Source organism: Cyrtonyx montezumae, unplaced genomic scaffold (assembly GCF_038088225.1).
Source record: "Cyrtonyx montezumae isolate F1298 unplaced genomic scaffold, pur_monq_1.0 scaffold_12, whole genome shotgun sequence".
Classification (NCBI taxonomy): Eukaryota; Metazoa; Chordata; class Aves; order Galliformes; family Odontophoridae; genus Cyrtonyx; species Cyrtonyx montezumae.
This window is the reverse complement of record NW_027071848.1, coordinates 287,305-312,702: the sequence shown is the minus strand read 5'-3', so window position 1 is coordinate 312,702 and position 25,398 is coordinate 287,305. Positions and strand designations below refer to the sequence as shown.

Below are 25,398 nucleotides of genomic sequence, written 5' to 3'. Positions count from 1 at the left end.
CCTGGGAGAAGCTGATTCCCTCTGAAAGTGGGGAACAGTGGAGAAAATGAAGCCGAGCCCGCAATTTTTGTTAGCTCCTTTTCTGTCGTTGATTCTGCAGACGGGGATTTGCTACGGGATAAAATGGATGTAAGTACCCGGTTATCTCTCAGCATTTTTAGAATCTTTGTAGTCTCTGCTGCTCTGTTACTTAGCTTTGCAGTGCTGTTATTTGAGCCATTTAAAGAGCAGTGCGTGTTGCACTTCTTCGGGTATTCAATGATTTCAAGAGTGTGTACTCGGGGCTTGTGCTAATAACATAGCTCGATCTTCTTTGCAAAATATGTGTGATTTAGGCTTGCTTTTTCTTCTCCTCACTGGTAGCAAAGGAAAGGCACACACTTGAGTGCTCACATGAGCCACTTATAAGTTTCTAGTGACAGCCTCTAGCAGCTCCCATTGGGACCAATGGTTGTGCGAGGCAGGAGCTGAGAGCAGGAGGGAGGGCAGCAAAGATAATCTCCAGCCATAGGGGATGCTTGACAGATAACATGCTTTTTTGGTGGACCTTTTAACCTTGTGTTAAAAGTGGAGTGGGGAGGGGGGGGGGGGGGTGAGGGTGAAGAAATACCAGGGAGTGTGGTCAAGTCTGGATCGAGTTTCCTCTGAGGTAATGTCACTGCAAACAAAGTGAAAACATCGCTATCTCATTTCTTTGCTTAAGCAAGCAATCGATTAGTTGCTTACTGCAAAGCAAACAAACAAACTCCTCCTGCACCCATCTGGTTTCCTTGCCCCTCTGTTTCTGCTCTGGTTTGAAGCTGTGCACAATGTAAATAACGGGATGTGGGTTAACCTCAAGTGAGCATCTCCCGTAAAAAGGCACAATAAAAATGCGATGCCAGGGAAGGTCTCTTGTGTGGGATGTAGTGTGTTTAGATGGGGAACTTAGGGATAGGCAGTGAAATTAGTGCTAGAGGTTCCTTCTTTGCTCTCCTCCTTTCACCACGGATCCTGTGCTGTCTCTAATTCCCATCCTTCTGACACAACCTTTGCCACTTGAGGCTTTCCCCTTCACAATCTTTTGTAAAGGTGGGATTTCTTTGAATCACAAAATAAATGGTAAAATCACAGAATGGTTTGGGTTGAAGGGACCTTAAAGCCCTGTTTCAGTGCCCTGCATTGAACATTGACTGGTTGCTCACAACTAGAACAGGCTGCCCGGGGCTCCATCCAACCTAGACTTGAATGCCTACATGGATGGGGCATCCACATCTTTCTTTGGCAAACTTTCTTACACTTGAATTAGATGTTATAAGCCAGTGCTTTCACTGCACTGCATGCAGCCAGCAGGAAGAGGACTTTACAGTTGACTACTCTAATGATAGACATCCAACAGTCATCAGGAGATGCCCTCTGGCATGCCATGGAATGCAGGGAGCTGTTTGAGAACAGACATCTGCCTTCTACATGCATGAAGAGAAGCAGGGTGAATCCTTCCATAGGGTAATTAAAAGCATGTGGGAAGTCTGGTTGCCTACGTTAGGGCATCTTTTGTGTCTCCCTACTGTGAGGAAGCAGAAGGTACCAAGATCTGATTTGCTTTTCAACATCTTGTCTTGCTGCCCTGTAGCAGGCACCATGGCTAAATCACAAACAAGTATTTAGGCACTCAGCTTCACATATATCATAGAGTTATAGAATGAGTTGAAAGGGACCTTTAAAGGCCATCTGCTCCAACTCCCCTGCAGTGAACATGGATACCCACAGCTCCATCAGGTGCTCAGAGTCCTGTCCTACCCTGACCTTGAGTGTCTTCAGGGACAGGGCACCCACCTCCTCTCTGGGCAACTTGTGCCAGTGATTCACCACCCTTATCATAAAAAACTTTTTATATGCAACCTAATCTTCCCTGTTCTAGTTTGGAACCACTTCCCCTTGTCTTATCTCAACAGATCCAGCTAATGAGTCTGTCCCCAGCACCTTGCATAAGGTGTGCATCTTCTCCTAAGCCTGAGAGACAGGGCTTGTACTGTAAAGCTACTTGCATCCTTTCAGCCAGTCAGCACTTAGGCTGCAAGGGTTTCTTTTGAGGACGAAGAGGCATTTGGGGAAAGACACTGTGGTTGTCTGCTCCTCCACTTCCCAGCAGACACATCCCCTTGTTGAAAAATGAGTGGGGAAGATGAAAGCTGGGATTAAAATGGCATCTGAAGTATGAACCGAATCCAGATGTACCGCCAGGCTCCTCTTGCACCTGATTGTAACCTGGCAGAGGGTTGCACTCCCTGTCCCAGGGCACTTGGTGCAACGAGGATGCCACCAGCTGGGATTTCACAACAAAATGGGATTTTTTATTTTATTTTTTTTAAATTCACAGCTTCTCCTCCTTTCCCCACCCTTTGTTTTTCTATGGAGCCACTGGCCAATTTCTTCCCCATCCATCGCTCTCTTTCCACCGCTGCAGCGGTGCCAGACTCAGTCTGCTGCCAACCTCAGGGCTCGGGGACCATCCCTGGAAATGGTGTAGCTGAGCTCATGCCTCTTGGATGGAGAAGGGAGAGGATGGGAGGAAAGCACGACGCGGCACTTTCGGTCGCGGGCTTTGTCTCCGCGGTCTGCCCATCACAACGTTGTTGTAGGCAAGGTGCCAGGAGCGAGCTTCAAAGAGGAATGGGGGATGGTGGGGGAAGAAGATAAGGGAGGTAGTTTCTGCCATATGTTTACAGGCTTGGAAGGGGCTGGGGCAGAAACCTTGGCAGGCCGGGTCTGCAAGTCGGAGGAAAGAGGGAGCGACTGATAGGGAGGGTGATAGGAAATTCAATTTTGATTCAGTGCGTGATGTAATTGAAGGGGGAGGTGGGGGAAGAAAAACATGCTTCTCAGCCATTTAGGACTTCCCTGTAACACGAATATCCCCTGTAAATTAGTAAAAGTGGGGAGAATGTAAAATGGAGCTATTTGTTTTATTTTATTTGGCTTGTTTTTACAAGGCCTGTGGGTCCAGATCCCCAGCTGCTGCAAATCGCACCGTGCCTTTCTCTGCCACGGAGACTCACAGCATCGAGCACCCAATATGGTGTGTGGATGTTCAACAACTCAAAAACCTGCCCTTGCTCCTAGAGAAACTCTGTTTTGACTTCTTCTAACCAAGTTGCTGCTTGGGTTGTAAAGTCAGGGTATTGCCAGACTTCTGCAGGATCAAGGCTGCTGTGGGCAGATTGGCTTTCTGTTCAATGTATATGAGCTTTTGAGTCTTAATTTTGCATGCAAGCCCATTCCCAGCCTTAAAGGAGGACTTTGTAGTTCTCTGAGCTTGGTTTGCAGCACAGCAGCCAAGGAGACACTGCCATCATATTCAATGGGAGATCATAAAAACATTAAGGTTGGAAAAGACTACTTAGATCAAGCCCAACTCTAGCCCACCCTTACTGCACCCAATCACCACATCCCTCAGTGCCACATCTCCAACAGTGCTTGAACACCTCCAGGGACAGTGACTCCACCACCCCCCTGGGCAGCCTGTTCCATTGCATCACCACTCCTTCTGAGTAGAAATGTTTCCTAATATCCAATCTGAGATATCTCAGGGCCACCACTTATAGGAACTCTGTTACCTTACTCACTTCCTTTTGCAACCACATGAGCTGTCCTAAGGGGACTTGGGTTTGGCCAAGCAGGTTGCTCTGAAGCGACTTGTTCAGATAATGATGAAAAATAAGTGATCACTAGAGGGAGCTGCAGCCAGATGTGCACGCCGCAGATGTTGCGATGTCTGGGCACGGAGCTGCTTTCAAGGCACTTCTATCTGTTTAAGAGTGACATCTCCTTAACTAAACTCTGGGGCACAGGTTGGACTGTCTCTGTGTTGAGTATTGCCCTCATTGCAATGAGGATGAAGGCAGTGTGTGCATTTTTGCATAGTTTTGCAAAGAAGATGCAGGTTCAGCTCATTACCATGAGCTACAGCACTAGAATGCCATCATTAAGTGGAGCTCGGTCACTCTGGAAAGTCCCTTGGTTCCTCTTGGACATAGAATCACTGAATCACAGAATGGTTTTGCTTTGGAAAGGACCCTTAAAAGCATCTATTCCAACTCCCTTACAATGAACAGACACCCGCAGCTTTGTCAGGTATTCAGAGCACCATTCAGCCTAACCTTGAATGTCTCCAGGGATGGGGCATCCACCGCCTCTCTGCCAGTGCCTCTCCACCTTTATCATAAAAACTTTTTCCTTATATCCAATCTAAATCTCCCCCTCTTTTAAGTGGAAACTGTTTCCCCTTCTCCTATCACACCAGTCCCTGCTGAAGAGTCTGCCCCCTTCTTTCTTGTATGCCCCATAGAGAGACAATCCCCACATGAGCACTGTTCCCAGGCATGAGAACCAAGACCTTTCTGGAGCCTACAGTGTGCTTCTTCTGTTTTTTTCTTGAACTGGGAAGAAAATGGAAAGATTTTGTGCTTCCCAGCAGTGCTTGCTTCTCCACTTTGGACAAGGAGGGGGAACTGGGACAGCGGGGCATGGGCGCCGGCGAGGGGCTGTCTGACCTGGCACAGGGGCTGCTAGATGAGCCTGCCATGAAAAGACTGCAGGACGGGGACGGCAGGGAGGGGAGTGGGCTGGGGGCGAGGGAGGGCTCCATAGGCAGCTCGGGAAAACTTGACAAAGCTCCACGGCCTTCCTTAGGCTCTAGGGCAAGCCAACTCACTGCTGGCATCAACTTCAGTCGAGCTTGGGCTGGAAGTCAATGGCCTTGTGCCCACTACTGCCAGCACTGGATTTGGCACTGTATCTGAAAAACTCTTATTTTAAGCTTTTGACTTCAGGAATTTTTTTCTCTCCTTCTCTCCATCTTACTCCTCAGCTCAGTTTTCACTTCTCTTTCTCTCTTTCTCTCTTTCTCTTCTCTCTTCTCTCTCTCTCTCTCTTTCTCTCTCTTTCTCTCTTTCTCTCTTTCTCTTTCTCTCTTTCTCTCTCTCTCTCTTCTTTTCTCTTTCTCTCTCTCTCTCTCTTTCTCTCTCTCTTTCTCTCTCTCTCTTCTCTCTCTCTCTCTCTCTCTCTTTCTCTCTTTCTCTCTCTCTCTCTCTCTTTCTCTCTCTCTCTTCTCTCTCTTTCTCTCTCTCTTTCTCTCTCCCTCTCCTCTTCCTTCCTTCCTTCCTTCCTTCCTTCCTTCCTTCCTTCCTTCCTTCCTTCCTTCCTTCCTTCCTTCCTTCCTTCCTTCCTTCCTTCCTTCCTTCCTTCCTTCCTTCCTTCCTTCCTTCCTTTCCTTCCTTCCTTCCTTCCTTCCTTCCTTCCTTCCTTCCTTCCTTCCTTCCTTCCTTCCTTCCTTCCTTCCTTCCTTCCTTCCTTCCTTCCTTCCTTCCTTCCTTTCCTTCCTTCCTTCCTTCCTTCCTTCCTTCCTTCCTTCTTCCTTCCTTCCTTCTTCCTTCCTTCCTTCCTTCCTTCCTTCCTTCCTTCCTTCCCTTCCTTCCTTCCTTCCTTCCTTCCTTCCTTCCTTCCTTCCTTCCTTCCTTCCTCCTTCCTTCTTCCTTCCTTCTCTTTCCTTCCTTCTTCCTTCTCTTCCTTCTCTTCCTTCCTTCTTTCTTCTTTCTTTCCTTCTTTCTCTCTCTCTTCTTTCTTTCTCTCTTTCTCTCTTTTCTTTCCCTCTTTCTCTCTCTTTCTCTCTCTCTTTCTCTCTTTCTCTTTCTCTCTCTCTCTTTTCTTTCTCTCTCTCTCTTTCTCTCTCTCTTTCTCTCTCTCTTTCTCTCTCTTTCTTTCTCTCTCTCTTCTCTCTCTCTCTTTCTCTCTCTCTTTCTCTCTTTCTCTCTCTCTTTCTCTCGTTCTCTCTTTCTCTCTCTCTTTCTCTCTTTCTTTCTCTCTTTCTCTCTCTCTCTTTCTCTCTCTCTCTTTCTCTCTCTCTTCCTTCCCTCCCTCCCTCCTTCCCTTCCTTCCTTCCTTCCCTTCCCTCCTTTCTCTTCCTTCTTTCCATCTTCTTTCCTTTTTCTCCTTTTGTTCCTTTTTTAACACTTTCTCTTTCCCTCTTTCACTTTCTCTTTCTGTATTTCCCTCTCCCTTTCTCCCTTTCTCTCTCTCTTTCCTTCTTTCCCTCACTCATTTTCTCCTTTTCTTTCTCCTTTTTCCCCCTTTTCCCTTTCCTCCCTTTCTCCATCTTTCTTTCCTTATTTTTTTCCTCTTCTTTCTTTTCTCCTTCTTTCTTCCTTCTTTCTTCTCTCTATATATTTCTATACAAATGCCATTTCTCTCTTTGGAGAGGGTTTGAATATTTGCTGACCTACTTGCACCTGTGGTCCCCAGGTCAGAGATGATGATGCTCCACAGCATCCCAAGTCCTTCAGCAGAGCATGATGGGGGGGTGGGAGCACAGGCTGCCTCAGATGGAATCAACATAACAGTCCTGCCAGCACTTTTCACTTGAGAAAATGAAGCTCTTGCAGATTAAATACCCTTAAATAAGGGTAAAATTAAACACACACACACACAAACAATCACTGCTTCTCTTTATTTAAGTTTACTCAAGTGATAGAATTTTGTTTAAATCTTTTTGCTCTACCCCAAACCTCTGTCAGATTAAAGCATTTATGAAGAAGCATAAGATTGAGAGTGCATTCTCAGAAAGCAAAGCAAATAATTTGGGGCAGTAGTTCTTGGTTTCACCAGCATTCCCTCTGTGGCAGCTCCTTGGATTGTATTACACCTCCTTGGGTTGTATTGCACAAGGGAGGACAAGGAGGCATTCTCCAAGAGAACTCACATCTAAAAGAGAGGAGATCCTTCCATGCTTTAAAGGCATTTTAAAGGGCACCAATGCTTCACTGCTCAATTAAAAAGAAATCCCCTACGAGCAGGCCAGGAACAGGGTCCTGTGTGCCCCGTTATCCTTACAAAGCCAATCGTGTTTGGCTTTCATGAGTATCTGCTCATGGGTGCTGCTTCTATGAATAGTCTTCTCATGCAGCCCAGACTTGCAGCACTGAACCTATACTTCTCAAAGGACCCAACACTGTAAAGCATTCATGTTTTCAAATGAATTTATTAACTGCCTGAGATAATTAGAAGAGTAAACGAAAGTCATGATCCATCCATGCATCATATTTCCTCTGTAATTACCTTTATGGTTTTCTGTCAGTATCCATAACGTCAGTTGAAAGCCCTGGTATGCTATATATAAAGCAGGAGATGTTTGTTTTGGAGCCCGTTTATTTAAAGGGATGGGTCAAATATGTATATATTTATATTTAAAAAAAAACCCATCAGCCACCCTTCAGTTGTCCTCACCTTTCTGGAGAATGAAGGATGGAGGAGAAGAGTCAGGGGAGGGGAGCATGATGTTAGCAGGAGGAAATAGTGAAAAGGAGCATTTGTGGAATGGCAGCAGGTAAAATTCCTCTGGGCTGCTTCTCAGATGAAATATTGGAGTCCAAAGGAATGTGTTTTTCTGGGACTCTTTCCTACACTGGAGACTAAATGTTATCCTGCTAACTTCACCCATTGGGGCTCATCTATTGGGGCTGCCAATGCCCCTTTGGCCCCATTGGGTAGAGACCCACCATGAGCACCAAGTTTCATTTCTGCCACCCAGAAATGGGCTTTGCTCTCCAACGCTATCTTTTTCAGGTGGTGGATGACTCTCCATGGTGCTGTCAGAATTTGGGGAGCAGGGAGGGCTGCTGCCTTTCCAAAGTGGGATTTAAAGCAAAACAGGGGATGGAGAAAGACAATGATGAATGTAGGACAGAGGCTGAGCAAACCTGTGCTGTCTGAGCATGGGTTGGATGACCTAACAGGTCTCTCACATTCCTGCTCTGTGATTTATAAATGTGCTTTTCGGTCTCAGCAAGCGACTCCAATAACTGTGAGTTTTCTTTTCCATCCCCATTACCCTTTACTTTTTCCTCCCAACACTTGGAGATGTTTCCAATTATAGGTTCTCACAAGCAAAGGCATGAAGTTCAGGCCTGGGAGATGTTCAGAAAACACCTTCCTGCATCTTACTTTTTTTATTCTTGGCGGGCTCCCTGGAGCCTGGCTCATTCAACAAGAAACAGCCATTACTGCCATTAACTGAAATCTTCCCAAAGGGGCTGCAGTGCTTCCTCTGTCGACCTTCTGGCTGATCCTTTCCCCTCTTCCATAAAGTACATTTCTTTATTGTTGTGTTACATATCTCTTTCTCTAATGGTGGTAATTTCAGGCCTTTGGTAGTAACGCCATGCTATAGAAAACTCTCTGTACCTCCTTAGTCCCCTTTCTTTGCAACCAGGATGAGCTTCAGCCTGTGTTCATCGTTCATTCCAACTCAATTCAACTCAGTACAACTTATTTCTGCTGTTCCTGATTTGTCCATAATGGTGAGATGCAGGTGCATCAATATAGGCTTCCAATTCATAGACTCTTAGAATTGCTGAGGTTGGAAATGTCCATTAAGATGGTCTAGTCCAACTGTCAGCACATCACCGCCACTGCATCTACCACCAAGTCCTTTAAAGACACTTAAGAGCTCCACACATCTAGAAGATGTGGTGCAGGACCTATCAGGTAGATGCAACCTTCCTGGGGAACAGCCAGGGCCACAAGGGATAATCCAAGTTGTATTTATCATTATTACTCAAGGAGTGGCGAGCTGCTTCAGCCTCTTGCCTGACTGTCATTTCAGCCCATTGCTAAGAGTTGCTGATAGGTTTTCTGGGATAAACTTTCACAGATTTCTGGCACCAGGTGCTAGGGATTGGATTCAAGTCACCCACCTCTGTGCCATAGAGCCCAAATCTATCTATCCGGCCTGCATCTAAGCTTGATGCCTAGGTTGCCCCTACATCAGCACAGAAAGAGTGCTTCCAGGGCATTGGTAAACTTAGCCTCCCTGAAACAGGCCGCCCAGTGAGTCTGTAGCTGCCCATCCCTGGAGACATTCAAGGCCAGGTTGGATGGGAGCCCAAGCAGCCTGATCTAGTTGTTGGCAACCCTTCCCAAGCTGACTGTAGCTTGATGATCTTTAAGGTCTCATCTAAACTAAGCCATTCTATGATTCTGTAATTATCCTGCTGTCGATCTTCAATGTGCATCAGCTGATTACACTGCAGGAGCTCTTTCTTTCCATGGGTCAAAGAAGGACCATGGAGGACTAACATGAAGTCTGCACTGTGGAGGTTTGCAGTCAGATGACATTGGTACTGTCCCAGGACTTAGGCTCTGCCTTCAAGCGCATGATATGTCTGAGCTCACTGAGCACTGGATGCAGAATTTCTGACAATTAAATACTCTACTTCTTCCCCTTGAAATTCACCGTCCAAAACTACTGTTCTCTGTGTATTTAATAGACCTCCCTAAATATCTGTATGATGTATATATTTACATTGCTAGCAGAGTGGTGGTTTCCCTTCCAAGTTTGCCACTGATTATTCAGTGCCAAAACTGCCAAATTCCAGTCGCCTGGGAATTTGTCAGTGCAGATCTGCTCAGCCCTAGCAAGGATTTTAGCTTTTTCCCACTGACGGAGGGATTGGGGTTAGCAGTTATGCACAGCCCGGGGAGAGCTCCAACATACACAGCAGCTGGTTTGAGCCAACCTTGAGGTAGTCGGTGGAACATAGATGTGTTTTCCTGAAAGCTAGAGATCAGAGCTAATATCCCTGATCTTGGTTAGGGCTCATTTTTAGCTCCATTTCCATCTCATTTAGCTTCTGAAGGACGTGGATGTTACAGCAATAAAGTGAAATATGCCCAGAAATGTGTCTGCTAATATGCCAAACTAACCAAGATGGCTTAGGATGAAACTGAAAGGCAACATTTAACAAGGAGAGAAGGAAATATGTGTTAAAGCAGTTGTGTTGCCAGGATTATATGCCAGGTACTGATGCAGCCAGCTAGAAAGTTGTTTTATGGGAATGAATAACATTTATGACTGCCCTAAGCAGGTCATAAAGATACAAAGAGAGTTACAAACCAGGCTTCTGCTGATCACTTTGGGTGCTTGAGAAATAATAGCACAGCACAGTATGATGCATGGCACCATTGTTTTTTTCTTTTTTTTTACCTGGACTGTGAGACATTGCACCCTGTAAGATCCAACGGGGTCTTATGGGGTATTACTTCTATGGTAATTTATATTCTGGTCATAGTGGATTCTTCCTCAGTTTTGACCATGATAGTCTCTTTGCACACATTTGCATTGTGATTCTGCACTAAATCTTCAGAGACTAGAGAAATAGATATCTAAGTGCAACAGCAATGGAATTGGTGGAGGCCCTTGGTGTTAACTCTAAGGGAAAGCATCTGTTTTGAAAACTTGGTGGCTTTTCCCTAGGTCTTGCAGGGGATTTTCTCTGTAATTAATCACGTGATATTTAGCATAATCCTCAAAGAGTGTGAGAGACACATGCTGAATGCAAATCACTGATAAAAACAACCTCACTTTTTTTTTTTTTCTGAATACCACAGTCTTGGAAGACCCAGCTTTCCATTATCATGGAACCGACAAGTCATTTTTCACTCTGCTGGGTGTTCTGTCCTCTTCATTCTTAAACAACAACAAAAAAAAACAAACAAAAAACCCTTCCCATAAGGATTTACACCATCAGTCAACTTGGCATTCACCCCAGGAGCTTTGTTCTTGCTCCCCTTGATGGAGAGAAACACACCGGTTTGAGGGCAAGTCGTCCCACCCATATTCAGCATCTACCTTAGATGAGATAAATGACTCTGAACAGTTTCCCATCTCTCTCATCAGCTTAAACTAGGCATGTAATTTGCATGTAGCTAATATTAGGTCAGATGAACACAGGCCAAAACATTTGCTGTGTTGGAGGTTATAGAGAAATTAATACCAACCTGAGGATTGACTTTATGTGGGTTCTAATGCCTTTTTTCCATGTGCTTGTCTCCTCAGAGCTCTCTCCAAGACTCCTTCGGCTTTGGCCTTGAATCAAACCCAGCACTGCAAGCAGCTCGAAGGCCTGGTGGTTTCCCAGGTGCAATTGTGCCGCAGCAACTTGGAGCTGATGCAGACTATCATCCAGGCAGCACGGGAAGTGATAAAGACATGCCGTAAAACATTCTCAGACATGCGGTGGAACTGTTCTTCCATCGAGCTGGCTCCTAACTACCTGCTGGACTTAGAGAGAGGTAAAGCAGCACTGCTGTCTTGGGTGGGGAGCAGAGATTTGAGCAGATGGACCCAGAGGTCTCTTCCAAACTCAGCCATTCTGCATGTCTGTGTTTCCTCCACATGCTCCGAAAGCAGATCAAAACACAGTGGACAAGTTGCACAACTCCATGTACCTCTTTCCCCAGCTAAGATCATAGAATGGCTTGGGTTGGAAGGGATCTCAAAGATCATTTAGTCGTCACCCACCAGATCAGGCTGCCCAGGGCCTCAACCAATCTGGTTTTGAATGCCTTCATGAATTGGTCACCCACAGCTTCTCTGGGCAACCTGAAATTGGGTTCTCACATGTTGAAGAGCTCTCATTGGAGATTTTCTCCGAGCTGATGATGCCTGTAGAGGTCTCAGCTGCAAGGAGGTGATGTTTGCCACTCTGTGGGGCAGAGATTATGTGGGTCTCTTTTTGGGGAATACTTAGCCATTCCAAGAGTCTGAATTGGAGTTTCTTGTCTCTTGCAGGTACAAGGGAGTCAGCATTTGTCTATGCCCTTTCTGCTGCTGCCATCAGCCATACCATTGCCAGAGCCTGCACCACCGGGGACCTCCCTGGCTGCTCCTGTGGTCCCATCCCAGGTGAGACACCTGGACCTGGGTATCGATGGGGAGGATGTGCAGACAACCTCAACTATGGTCTTATCATGGGGTCCAAATTTTCAGATGCTCCCATGAAGATGAAAAAATCAGGATCACAAGCCAATAAACTGATGCATCTGCACAACAGTGAAGTAGGGAGACAGGTAACAAATCCACAAGAGTTATTGTACTTGTACAGTCCTCTTTAGTGGTCGGTTGCTCTGTGAGGTTCAGTGTCTATCAGCTAGCGAGAGGAGCAGGTTACTCCCTGATTGCTCTCCTTTGGCCTGCTGAAGACTGTGCCTATCAGTCATACTGGGCCTCAGGAGGCCCTAAATGCTAATTCCAGCTCTCTAGAAACATGGGTGGGATGTTCCATTGCCACCCTTTCCACAGCCAAGGATGGCTGCAGCTTGCTTACCCCCGGAGGTGTAGTGGGGATGGGTCCTGTGGTGCTCTGCCAAGGGTGTTGCACATGTGAGGTACTGTGTAAGCACAGAGGATTACCATCTGCCAGACGTGTCCAGCAGCAGCTGCCTCCCAGCCATTCCTACAGCCAGGAGGGCTGGTGTGTTCCCTCTCAAACTGCTTTGCTAGTGATAATTCCCCTATCTAACAGAAACCACTCGTAACAGCTTGCATTCATTGGCTGTGCCAATGGAGAGATAACACTGTGCGTGCTCTTGGCATGCCCCAAGGAGCACATCCCCACCGCAGCCCTCCGTGCAGCTTGAGAAATTGGGGTGGGGAGCTGTAAAGGCTTCAGCAGTTCCCTGTGCTGATTCTACTGCACAGCTTGTCCTTCTAGGGCAAAACTTGGAGCATACCGAACTCACTGGCAGCTTACTGTGTAGCTATGGGCTGAACACACCTTTACAGAGCAAAATGCTATCAGAACTGCCTCCTCTGGGTGTTTTTCTCAATGGTTCCCTGCATTTCTTTTCTATCTTATTAGTATTATTATTCTTGCTATGTCTTGAGTTTTTGTTTCAATTGCAATGGGCAAATTTTCACTTGGGGCACGGCGATGTCATGGTAGGTGGATTCACTGCCATAACCTACCAGACCAGAGCAGAAATGAAGTAAAACACTCTGCTGGCCCCATGCTCAGCAGAAAGGTGGGGTGTCAGGATGTGGGTGCTTTGAATTCATCAGTGCCTTGACATTTGTTACCCAATGCCTAACTGTGCTGCAGGCAGACATGCGCATTAAGTATCTATTTATGACTTGCTTTGATTTTCAGCTCCTAATCTAGGGAGTGTAAATGCAGCCCTGTGTAGATAATCTGATCAAGATTCAGCATATTCTTCTTTCTGCTGGCTGCAAATGTGTCCTGCTGAGAGCAGTCCTGGGCTAATAGAGATCACCAAGGAGCTGTGGGTTTTCATTCCCTTTATAAGTAGCTGCTTGAGCACAACTGTGGCCTTCTCTATAGCACTTTCCATTAAGAATATTCTTTAGCAAGCTTGTGGTATGTTTGGACTTAAGAGCAAGACATTTCCTAACTCCTGCATTCCTTTTTGCAGGTCTTGAAAGCCTCTCTTGAAATGAAATGTAAGTGCCATGGAGTTTCTGGGTCATGCTCTATCAAGACCTGTTGGAAAGGCCTTCAAGAGCTGCGAGACATTGCACTGGACCTCAAAAACAAGTATTTGTCAGCCACCAAGGTCGTTCATCGGCCCATGGGCACACGCAAATACCTCGTGCCAAAGGATATTGATATCAGGCCGGTTAAGGAGACAGAGCTGATTTACCTGCAGAGCTCACCTGATTTCTGCATGAAGAATGAGAAAGTGGGGTCGCACGGGACTCAGGACAGGTGAGGGTTTCTGCACTCTGTGTCCCTAAGGGGGCACAGGGGATCATGTATGAATAACAGGCAGAACAATGTGGGAGTAGTACATGTGTGCAGGTAAAAGTCATCTCTGGTGAACAGTGCAGTCCAGAGATGTCCAAGACTCTCAGTGGTGGTTGTGGCTAAGATGGAGCTGCAGGCACTTTACATTGTAGAGGTAGGCACAGGATAGATTTAGAAATCCCTTAGGAAAGCCATGTAGGCTGCTCATCTCAGCAGGTGCAATGGTCAAGCAGATGCTATTGATGGCATTGAGTTCCTCTTGCAATCATTGCTCATCTGATGGGTTGTTATTCTATTTTTAAGCTCCCCTAAGTAGGCAAGCGTGAACCCAATTAGGACCAATGCTTCCAGGCAGCCTTTAAAAAAGCCCCATCACTCACAGCGTTGGATCTTCCACTGCCTTTTAAGAAACCTTGTATGTCTGAATTGCTCATGTCTGAGAAGAGATACGACTTAATTCCATTAACATTGCTGATTTAAGGTCATCATTCTCAAGCCTCCTGTGGGCACAGTGCTGTTCCTTCCCCAGGAAGCAGACACACATGTCTTTTCCCATGATTTGTGTGACTCTTTCTGTGACAAATCAATTTCACAGGTGGGCACTGGACCCTCTGATGGCCAAACAGTTGTGTAGTTCCTGAATTCTGCAGGATTTTCAGGATTTTTGTTAAGTGAATGCAGTGGATGGATTTCAAGCTGGTTCATTCACTATGCAAGTCAGCTAACTGCTGACTTGGCATTTTTCAGAGGTTCCCATTATTCTTCTATGCTCTTTGTGCCACCTTGTTCCTCACACTCAGGCCATCATGTTGCAAGGTGCATGCACATGCTCTTCTGTGGAGTGTCTTCCTTTCAACTCTTGTTGTATGTAATGGTCTTTCCACTGTGCACTGAGAGTAGTGAAGGTTTTACTATGACAGAAAGGAAGTAAAAGACCTCAGTGCACAAAAGATTAATCTCTTTTAGATATCTTTGATTAGTATGAATTCATACTTAATACTCTGTAGGAAATATCCTTTGGCAATGGTCATTTATTCTAGGACCACAGTTCTATAAACTATATATCAGCATCAGGAGTTGACTAGGTGAAGATGAAAGTTGAGTGAGACGCCTTGTATGAAGCACGTTCTTTTTGTCCTCTGATGTTGTTTGACACTTAGCATTTTATATCCTCCATTAGAATAGAAAGCAATGACAGGACCACAGTACAACAGCACGTTCATTGCTGGCCCAGTGGGGCAGCTGTAATTAGCAAGTTTATGTTTATGAATCACTGAGGGTTGTAGGGAAAAAAAGCATGTGCTGAAAGTGCTGTCTGAAGGAAAATGTCATTTGTGCGGAAGCAACGTTTTTGTGGCTTCGTGTGGATTTTGATAAATTTGTGTTTTTAAAATGATCTCTCTGTAGAAACTCCCTGTTTTGCAATGAAAAAATTGGGGAGGTTATTTGGAAGCTGGTTTTATAGGAATCGTGTGAAATCAACAGGTTGTGTCAAAAACAAGTTGAATTCATTAGAGATCTGCCAAGTGAAACATTTTCCATGAGACGAGATCCTTTTAGAGGAGGAGGAAGACAGGGTTTCCTATAATTTCATTTTACAGGAGATTTTGCCATTTTATCCCAGCAAGGGATGAAAAATATGTCAAAGTCTTGAATGATTTTTTTCTTTTTTTTTTCTTGAGGATAGGAAAATGCGTATTGCAGGCGTCCATTTATCCTGAGCAGGGTGAAAGCAGAGATTGTGAGCCTTCCAGGCAAGGGTCCAGGGGAAGTGAGCCTGAGTGAGGACTTAGAGGAGTGAGATATTAAGGCAGGAGGGGATGACTTTCAAAAGGGACCTGTCAAGAAGTGCTCCATATTGTTGGATGTACAAGATGACGATGACTGCAAGAGGGGAGGAGGGTGACGATAGACCTATGTTGAGCTGTGGGCATTTCTTGGGTTACATTGTAAGGTCGTGTGTAGTTACACTCATTTTCAGTGCAGTTGAGAAGATACCTCGTGTCTCAATACTGGCCGCCGTAGCAGCCCCTTCTCTTAATTGAATTAGAGGAAATAAGTATAATGTGTTTGCAGATAGGCTCATTCTTATTCCTCCTCCTCCTATGGATGCCTTTTTTCCTCTGACTGTTTTCTCTCACAGAGAGGACATTTCATGTGTTTTAAACACGATGGCCCTGTTCCAGCAGCAGAGATAGTGCTTGGTGACAGGGATGAGGAAGCAGGAACACAAAGGGGCAGCTGTTGGAGAGAGCTGGAAAAATACATGGGTCATGCTTACCCCACAGTGGTGTAAAATGCTTGCATAGAAACAGCCCATTTTAACTCTGTAAGTCAAGTCATGGAGGCATCTTAACATTTTATCCTTGTGCACAGCAAAGATTCTGGGGGCAAATCTCACTGTTTTCTACTAGGCTAAATTTTTAAGGTCTTTTATGGCAAGTGTAATCAAAATGGGAATTTAAGAGTGATCTCTGAGTTTGTTTTCTCATATTTTTCACCATCTGCCTCTTTGACCTCTTTGTGTTTGAAAACAGAATCATAGAATCCTTAAGGTTGGAAAGATCACTGAGATCCTCAAGTCCAACTATCAACCCATGCCTGTGATGCTGTAGACCGTGTCCCTCAGTGCAACATTTACCCTCTTCTTGAACACCTCCAGTGACAGTGACTCCATCACTTTCCTTGGCAGTCTGTTCCAGTGCATTTCCACTTTTTCTGACAAAAAATATTTCCCGATCATATCCAACCTGAGCTTCCTCTGGTGTAATTTGAGACCATGAGCTTTTGTCCTGTGGTTGTGGGGCTTTCTGCAGGGCGTCGCTGGGCAGATCCTTCTCACTGCACTCCAGGAGACCCCAGTCTGGGCAGCTTCACCACTTTCCAGCCCCACTTTCTGCCTCCAAAGGAGAGCAAAAGGGATAGGTTCCCATGTTAACCTTAAAATTGTATTTAAAACATTCAGACTGTTGCATTTTCATTACAAAAAGTGAGTTGTTTTGCATCATGAAGAGGAAAAGTCTTTTCTGCCTGGCCATATCTTGCTCAGAGAATGCTGAGAACAGGACAAGGGCTGACACAGCTGCAACACTTTGTTCATACTGGGTTTCTGTACACTCTAGGGAACAGTCCTTCACTAGTAGGTAGGTGGAAGGGATAATCTAATCAGTTGCTTCCATCTCTATAATTATCCCTCACATTGCTTGGACTCATTGTGCTTATTTCAGGCAGGAAAGGGAGTCAAGTTACCTTATAGTGGAACTATGTGAAAATCCACTCAGAAAATGTGAACCTGGTTACTCAAAAGCCTTTCAGGTCTCTTCTCTGAAAGCTTTTCAAAGCCTTATTCATCACAACCCTGACGTGTTTTGTAAGACGTTCTGGCCCTCCTTAATTTCACGTTGAAATTAGAAATGGTTTGGGAATCTGCATGCCTCCAAGCAGTTGGGATGGATCCAGATTTCAAAGCCAGGGAGCTGAACACAAACCTGTGATTTGAAGCCCCACCACTCTTTGAAGTGCTCAAAATCAGATTAAGGAGCTGAATTTTGCAACTGGCTTGCTGCAGTCCCAGCCCTTCCTTGATGGCAGCCAAACTCCATGGGTTTGTTTGCCACTGTCATGTTTACATAGCTAATAATAATTCTTCTGGAGAAAAAAAATCTATGGAAGCTAATCTGTGGAGTAGCACGTGGATTGTATGATTTTTGATATGAGTTAACCATGTGGAATGAGAGGTTGGTTAGGATGAAAGAGAACAGCCTCAAATTGCACTAGGGGAGATTAACCTTGAATATTAGGAAAAATTTGTTCTCAAAATGAATGGCAGTGCATTAGCACAGGATGCCCAGGGAGGAGATTAAGTCATCTTCCCTGGAGGTATTCCAGAAATATGGAGATGTGGTTCTGAGGGACATGGTCAGTGGGCATGGTAGGGATGGACTGGAGTTGGGGTTGGTGATCTTAGAGGTCTTTCCCAACGTTAAAGATTCTATGATTCTAAGTATTTATAAATATATATATATTTCAGAGCTTTCTTGGAAGAATACACCCTGTAACTCATCGTTTAATGAGACAGTCCAGCTTCTCCAGACTGAAAAATTCATTATTAGCTTCAAGCAGAAAATAAAGAATAGCAGATTATAAAATAGGAATCTCTGTTGTGAGAAAAGAAGCAGAAGTATTAACCTCCTTTATCAGTAGGGTGTAACGTATCATATTTCAAAGTCTGTTTAAAGTCCCATAAGGAATCCAAGGAGAGGGAAATTCTGTGATACAGGCAAAGGCCTCCAGCTTCTGAAGCCTTGACGGGATTACTGAGCTGTTTATTACTGATCTTTCCCAGAGCTGCCTTAGAGCTATGCAAATGCTACTCCCTCTTTGCTGAAGATGGGAAGGAGCTCCCTTATGCTGCAAAAATTGGGCTACAGTGTTGTCTTGAAGCCATACAGGGCTGATCAGCCACCACTCCCTTGCTGACTCACTTTGGTAAAGACTGTGTCCATCCTTTGGTTGTTGCTTCTTGTCCATGCATCTGTTGTTATTTAGTTTTATCTCTTTCCTGTGGTGTCTTATGCTGATATGTTCTGTTGGGTAAGAATATGCATGGTGTTAATTGAGCATGCATCTGCTGCTTGGTGGTGACTTCTTTAGCTGCAAAATCTCAGTGAGTGGTGGTTACTTCTGCAGCATTTTGGTGGACAAAACAGCAAGGTTCATTGAATGCTGCAAAGAGAGAATCATAGAATTGTTGGAATTGGATGGGACTTGTTGAGATCATCTGGCCCACTCCCCTGCAGTGAACAGGAATATCTACTGCTCAGTCAGGTGCTCAGAGCCCCATCCATCCTGACCTTGGGTGTCCCCAGCGATGAAAGTATCACCTCACTGGGCAATCTGTGACAGATCTTCACTACTCTTACTGTAAAAAAACTTCTTCATATCCAGCCTAAATTTCCCCTCCTTTACTTTGAAATAATTTCTCCTTTTCCTGTCATAACAGACCCTGCTAATGAGTCTGTCCCCTTCTTTCTTACAGTCCTCATTTAGATGCTGGAAGGCCACTCTCAGGTCTCCCTGGAGCCTTTTCTTCTCCAGGCTGTACTACCCCAGCTCTCTCAGCCTGTCCTCATAGGAGAGCTGTTCCATCCCTTGGATCATTTTCCAACAGGTCCACATCTCAGCTGTACTGAGGACTCCAGATCAGGAGAAAAAGGGACCCAGTGATGTTCAGCATTCAATGAGAATCCTTTGCTTTGATCCCATTTGTGCTCTACTATCCTCCTTTTCACCTACCTGGGTGGGAAACGTGTTTCACATTGTGTGATTATGGTGGCAATTAAATATCTTAACATTATCACCCATATTTAGAGAGAGACAAGTGGTAGTTATGAGTGGAAATCAACATTTGGTGTTTGGTGTCCATGACAGCCTTCTTAAGTTTCTGCCACACAGTGAGGGCACAATATGATGAATTTTAACCTGGTTAAAATTCATATGAAGATTTAGTAATTTTGGAGCCCTTATCCCAGATACCATGTTCATGTTTGTTCATGGCACTCAACAAATAATCACAGAATCATAGAACGTTTTGGATCTCCAGTGATAGGTTATCCACAGCTTCTCTGGGCAGCCTGAGCCAGCACCTCATCACACTCTGCAAGAAAGATTTCCCTCTGACATCGATAATGAATGACTAATAATGAACTATTCTTCTGTGGGTGTCCCAGAAGTTTACTCTGAAGGAAATTCAGAAAACAGTATCTTTCTTTTCCTCCCACTTGCCCTTTCCATCTTTCCAGGCAATGTGCTCGTAGTTGGCACAAATTTCAATAGCTGGGCCAGCTGTAGTTCAGGCTTGTCTGTAGTTTCTTGGGATTTTTTTCATTTACATCTCAGGGAAGATTTGAGAGACCTGGATTTGACCTGAAAATATCTGTGAATTATTAATTTACTTATGGTGAAATTGCAGAGGGTAGTGAATTTTGGAGGAAAAAATGAGCCAGTCCTCCTAATATATTTAGTCCCTCTGCGTCAAACCGGTGTTGAGGTAGCAGGAATGACTTTCCACATAGTGAAACTGAATGGAGAATACTTGGTCCATCACTGGTGTTTATCTCTTGTCTTAAAACTACTTTCTCCAAATAACTTTTTCCAGAGCTTTACTATTCTCTGAGTTATGTTTGTCTTAATCTGAATTTCCTTTCTTTTCCCTTTCCCTTCTTTTTCCTTTTTCCTTTTTCCTTTTCTTTTTCTTTTTCATTCTCCTGTTCCTTTTCCTTTCCAAATTAGTCTGGTTGTCTTTCTGTTTTCATAATAGCAAAGGTTATTCTCTCTTGTTTGTAACAATCCTTTATAGATGGGAAGACAGTTCTTCTTACACGCTTCCCTAAGCCAGTTCCTTCAACTCTTTCTTCTTTCTGAACTGCTCCTCTCTGCTCCTCTAACTCTCCCAAGAACATTCCCACATTTATCTGGATTTCTCAAAATGCATTGCTCGCTTTGCATTTTAATCCACTCTCAGAAATTCTCTCAACTCCCTTTTCCCCAGCATTATCCACAAGTTTGTAAGTTTACTCTCCCTTCTTTAATGAAAATACAGTCTGGTTCCAGAATCTCCCTTGATATCCCCTTGCTGACATGAAGTATCGATAACTCTCTTTCTTACAGTTGTTCAGTGTCAGTCTCCAGATATTCCCCGCGGCTTGAGAAAGCAATTTAAAAGTAGTTAAGATCCTGCCCTTAAAATCTGACATGCAGTTGTGCACTTTGATGTATTTTTAGCAATGCCCACTGTTTTACATACTTCCTGGGGGACTCCAGTGATTTTTCTTTTTCTTTTATGTACTGCTGTGCAGCATGACATTACCGGAGCAAGGGGCAGTGGAGAAATGACAAGAAATTTGATCTAAATGAGAAAAAGAAAAAAAAGAAAGAAAGAATTTCTTTACTCAGCAGTAGTGTCTTCTGGGAGTTGTGGCTGCTGGAGTTCATGGAGACAGGTGGTTTCCCTGAGGTCAGACAGGGATGAGACAAATCGTGCCCAAGGGGACAGCACGAGGTTAAGCAGGAACATCATCTAAAATGAAACAACCCAGATGTTGGGGGAGCACGAGGGGACAGACTCCAGAAAGTGGTCAGATTTGTATTTTTCTCTCTAGCATCTCCCACCTGGGAGTATTGGTGGTATTGAGGTGATGCTGGTGGTATTGAGGGATACAGTTTAGTGGGCATGGTGGTTATGGGTTGATGGTTGGACTTGATCTTAGTGGTCTTTTCCAACCTTAATGATTCTACGATTCCATCGTTCCCACAGACACTGCAGAGCACTGGTCCAGGCAGGTACTTACAGGCTCAGAATATTATCCAGAAAATACTTGCTTTCATGCGAGACCCTGAGAGATCTGGTACATCTCTTCTATGTGGGATGGTGGAAGATGGATTGTTTCAGGTAGAAAAAGAGTCACTGACCTTAGAAACACAGAATCATAGAGTCGTAAATGTTGGAAAAGGCCTTGAAGATCTTTTAGTCTAACTGTGGTCCATCTTGATTTCGACTAGAACAATTCACTCAATTCTCATAAAACAGAACTCAGGTGGTTTTAAGGACAGCTTGGACAAGTTCTGGTCTGATGTTATGGTCAGATCTTTGGGTGGTCCTGTGTTAAACCAAGAGCTGGTCTCAGTGATCCTTATGGGTCCCTTCCAACTCAAGATATTCTATAATTCTATTATTCTAGGCTGCCATCCACACTGTGCTCCTGTTTGCTGTATTTAGATTCCTAATTCAAAATCCAAACCAAGCATCAAACCCGCTTTTCTATCCTTCAGAATGGATATTTTAAGGTAAAATGCCCCCGGAGGTGTCTGTGAGATGGCTCAGAGATGTGACATAGGGAAGACTCAGAAATGCAAAGATATCCTTGCCCATCTGTGCCAAGGACCATCCCCGTGATGAGGCTGTTGGGACTCAGAGGGTGATGTACAGCATTATACCTGGTTTAGTGGGTGGCAAACCTGCCTGTGGCAGGGGGCTTGGAGATAGATGATCTTTGAGGTCCAATCCAACTCAAGCCATTCTCTGACATGGTTCTGTAATAAGTACCACAGAGCTTTTCCAAACGAGGGCTGGAAGGGGGAGATTTTGGACAAGCAAACTGACTGGGATTCGTCCTGACAGCAAAGCTGACCTCTTCTTGCATAAAGAAGTACAAAACTGTGGCAACACGTAAGCTTGCCCCTGAGCCAGGATCCTGGTTGGGATTATGGCTGCAGCATCATTTTTCACTGGTCTTCCAAGTGCTGCTGTTGTGTTAAGATGCAATCACCCATGTTTGTGTTTTCTCACTGGGACTTGGGAGGAGGGCACTTCTCTGAGTTGTTGGAATTGTGCTGGACCAGACCCAAAACAAATGGCACTGAACTTAACCCATCAGCAGGGAGCCTGGTGGGATTGCAGCCGTGGGCTCAGAAAGCAGATGCTCAGGAGCAGCTTCTGTGGGTAAACTCTGGTCTTTGAGCTCCTTTGTCTTCCCCACTCGCTTTTCACACGGATAGTTACAGCCAAGAAACTGACTTCTTTTATGTTTTTTCAAAAAGGAAAGAAAATTAAGATAATTCACCCATGCCTATAATTTAACACAGAAAACAGAACTTGCACAGTGGTATTGTCAGAAAAGTCTTCTAGAAACACATTTAGGTTCAAGACAAGCATTGCTTTTGGCTCTTCTTCCTCCCATCTTCCAGAATTTCCCTAATATTTGATTCAAAATGGTGAGAAACCTGAAGATTTTTTTGTAAGTTTTTGTTCTTTCTTTATATTTTAAGCTGTATGGGATGGGTGCTGCTATGGGAAATCGTATCTATGATTCCATGCAGAAAAAAGGTGATTCCCTGTTCCCAGACAGCAGGTCGAAGAGTTTTGCTCTCTAAAAGAGATAAAATTGTCTTCTAGGCAGTAGTCCGGAGTCAGAGGGTCATCATGTCCCTTTTCTTGGCCATTTGAATGGGTTCTTAGGACAAGGGGAAACAATTTCTGTAGGTGAACCTTTGGGCAGCAACCTCTACAGTCTCCAGCAAAGCTGAGTAAAATTGCCAAATTCTCTCCCCTTTTCTAATGTCAACATCCCCATATTCAAACCTTTTCTCTGAATATTTATTGCCTTTATGAATACATTTATGAGGACTTGTTCAAAGGTTTCATGGAGGAGGGGGCCTGGCCCATGAGGCAGTAACAATGCCTTCAGTTCAGCATTAGGCAAACACACTCAGTGTGGTGGCAGCCTTCACCTTTGGTAGAGGCTTTCAAAGGTTTTTAAATATTTACACACACTCCCAAATGAAGGGGAGAAGGGGGGAGCCTTTAAAAACTGAGCCTGGTGAGGAATGTAAGTCAGAAATAACAAACAGGAGGCCTGCCTGAGTCAGAAATAAATAAGGGAAGAACAAGAACAAAATCTCAACACCTCATTAATACCATAACTTTTCCTTAAAGCATTACCTCATGAGGAATTCCTATAAATCTCATGGATTTGTTTTCTTCTGTTACTGGAGTGTTCAGTCCAAGTGTCAGACTCATGCTCCTCTCTTCTTTCCCTGGCCCAAACCGGCCTTAAACTGTTTCTGTCTAAACTAGATAGACAGGAAGGAATATAGGAGAGATTTAGTGCCCCCACAGTCATCAAACTGCCTTTCCTACATTCGTGTCAAGTCTCCATCAAGCTCACAGCCTCACTGTGTTGGGGGCACAATGAGATCTTTTGCCTTGAAGTGTAAGTTTCTAGCCAAGGATCTGACCCAACATGAACATTTCCACCCTGGGCTATATGGGGAGAAACAGAGGAGATAGAGTGGTTCACCCTGGAAAAGTGGAGAGCTTATGGCTCTCTACAACTCCCTGAAAAGAGGTTGTGGCAAGGTGGGTCTTGGCCTCATCTCTCAAGTAACAGAGTTAGGATGAGAGGTAATGGCTTTAAGTTGTACCAGGAGAGGTTCTGGTTGGATATAATGAATATTTTCTTCTTAGAGTGGTGAGGCATTGTCACAGGCTGCCCAGGAATGTGGTAGAGTCACTATCCCTGGAGGTGTTCAAGAGCCATTGAGGTGTGGCATTTGAAGACATGGTTAGTGGGCATAGTGGGGATGGATTGGGGTTGAACTTGGGGATTTTAGAGGTCTTTTGCAACCTTAATGATTCTGTGATCTATGATTCTATAATCCCTACAGTCTCTAGAGAAACGTCATCTACAGAACATAGTTCAGCTCATCCAAAAGTCAATGCCTGTTGCATTTTTATGTCTAGTGACCCAACTTGGACTATTCAAAGAGAATGGGTTAGTCACAGATTCACAGAACTGTAGGGGTCGGAACAGACCTCTAGAGATCATTGAGTCCAACTCTCTGCCAAAGCAGCTCCCTAGCCCAGGTTGCACAGGTAGGCGTCCAGGTGGGTCTTGAATGTCTCCAGAGAAAGAGACTCCACAGCCTCTCTGAGCAGCCTGTTTCACCTGTTTATAGAATCATAGAATCCTTAGATGGCCTTTAAAGGCCATCTAGTCCAACTCCCCTGCAAGGAGCAGGGACATCCTCAGCTAGATCAGGTTGCCCAGGGCCTGATCCAGCTTCACCTTGAAAGTCTCCAGGGTTGGGGCATCAACCAGATCTCTAGACAACCTGTCCCAGTACCTCAGCATCCTCACTGTAAAACCATTTTTCCTTGTATCAAACCTAAATCTCCTCTCTCCAAGCTAGAAAGCATTCCCTTGTTCTATCACAATAGACCCTGCTAAAGAATCTGTCCTCTTCTTTCCTGTAGCTCCCCTTTAGATATTGAAACATCACTATCTGGTCACCCTGGAGCCTTCTCTTCTCCAGGCTGAACAGCCCCAGCTCTCTCAGCCTGTCCTTATAGGGAAGGTGTTCCATCCCTGGGATCATTTTTGTGGCCCTCCTTTGGACACGCTCCAACAGGTCTATGTTTCTCCTGTTCTGAGGACTCCGCATCTGGACTCAATATTCCAGGTGAGGCCTCACCTGCACAGAGTAGAGAGGCGGGCTCACCTCCCTTGACATGCTAGCCATGTTTCTTCTGACACAGCTCATTTAGCTTAAAGCCATTTCTCCTTGTCATGTCACTACACCCCTGACAATGTAGTTCCTCCCAGCTCTCCTACAGACCCTTCAGGTACTGGAAGGCCCCTGTGAGGTCATCCCAGAGCCTTCTCCAGGCTCAGCAACCCCATAGCAACCTCCATAGCAGAAGTGCTCCAATCTCTGACCATCCTTGTGGCCTCCTTCAGACCTGCTTCAATAGGTCCAATTGCAGAGCTTGTCATCATTGGTTTGGAAAGCTTTGCTGGGCTTCACACTCACTCACAGTGTTCCCTTTCCTCCAGGCAATGCAACAAGACCTCCAATGGGAGTGACAGCTGTGACCTGATGTGCTGCGGCAGAGGCTACAACCCCTACATGGACAAAGTGGTGGAGCGGTGCCACTGCAAATACCACTGGTGCTGCTACGTCACCTGTAAAAAGTGCGAGAGGACTGTCGAGAGATATGTCTGCAAATGAAATCCCCTCTCTCTGCCCCGGAGCTGAGATGCTTCAGAGTAAAGAAAATGTTTCCTTGACTAGATGTCATTCATCTTGTAAAGACGTGGTCTCGAAGAAAGATGGTAGGAGGAAAAACAAAACAAAACAAAAACGATCGTATCAATCACATCAAGTTAAAAAGAGACTTTAAAGAAATGTAAAAAACAGAAGGCTTTCCCGCACCAATAAAATGCTCTCTGAGAAGACACAAACTCATGTGGGATGGTATCTT

General features: G+C 44.9%; 1 protein-coding gene across 2 annotated transcripts; it reads left to right on the top strand.

Annotated features, from left to right (window-relative positions):
* Nucleotides 1–25,270, top strand: WNT11 (Wnt family member 11). Of its 2 annotated transcripts, XM_065729905.1 has the most exons (6): nt 1–129; nt 10,871–11,106; nt 11,606–11,719; nt 11,804–11,883; nt 13,246–13,538; nt 24,971–25,270. In XM_065729905.1, exons 1-6 carry the CDS (start codon nt 47–49, stop codon nt 25,143–25,145), a joined length of 981 nt encoding a protein of 326 aa, XP_065585977.1. In that variant the 5' UTR covers nt 1–46; the 3' UTR covers nt 25,146–25,270. The 2 variants fall into 2 exon arrangements, with proteins under 2 accessions (XP_065585977.1, XP_065585976.1); XM_065729904.1 differs by having other exon boundaries at nt 11,606–11,883.
* Nucleotides 25,271–25,398: the final 128 nt, after the last annotated feature.

What these genes read in the sequence shown, in the direction of transcription:
- WNT11 (XM_065729904.1), top strand. Translation starts at nt 47, where the DNA reads ATGAAGCCGAGCCCGCAATTTTTGTTAGCTCCTTTTCTGTCGTTGATT. An exon ending in ACAGTGAAGTAGGGAGACAG is followed by an intron (nt 11,884 to 13,245) that starts GTAACAAATCCA and finishes TCCTTTTTGCAG; the next exon opens with GTCTTGAAAGCCTCTCTTGA. An exon ending in TCGCACGGGACTCAGGACAG is followed by an intron (nt 13,539 to 24,970) that starts GTGAGGGTTTCT and finishes CCTTTCCTCCAG; the next exon opens with GCAATGCAACAAGACCTCCA.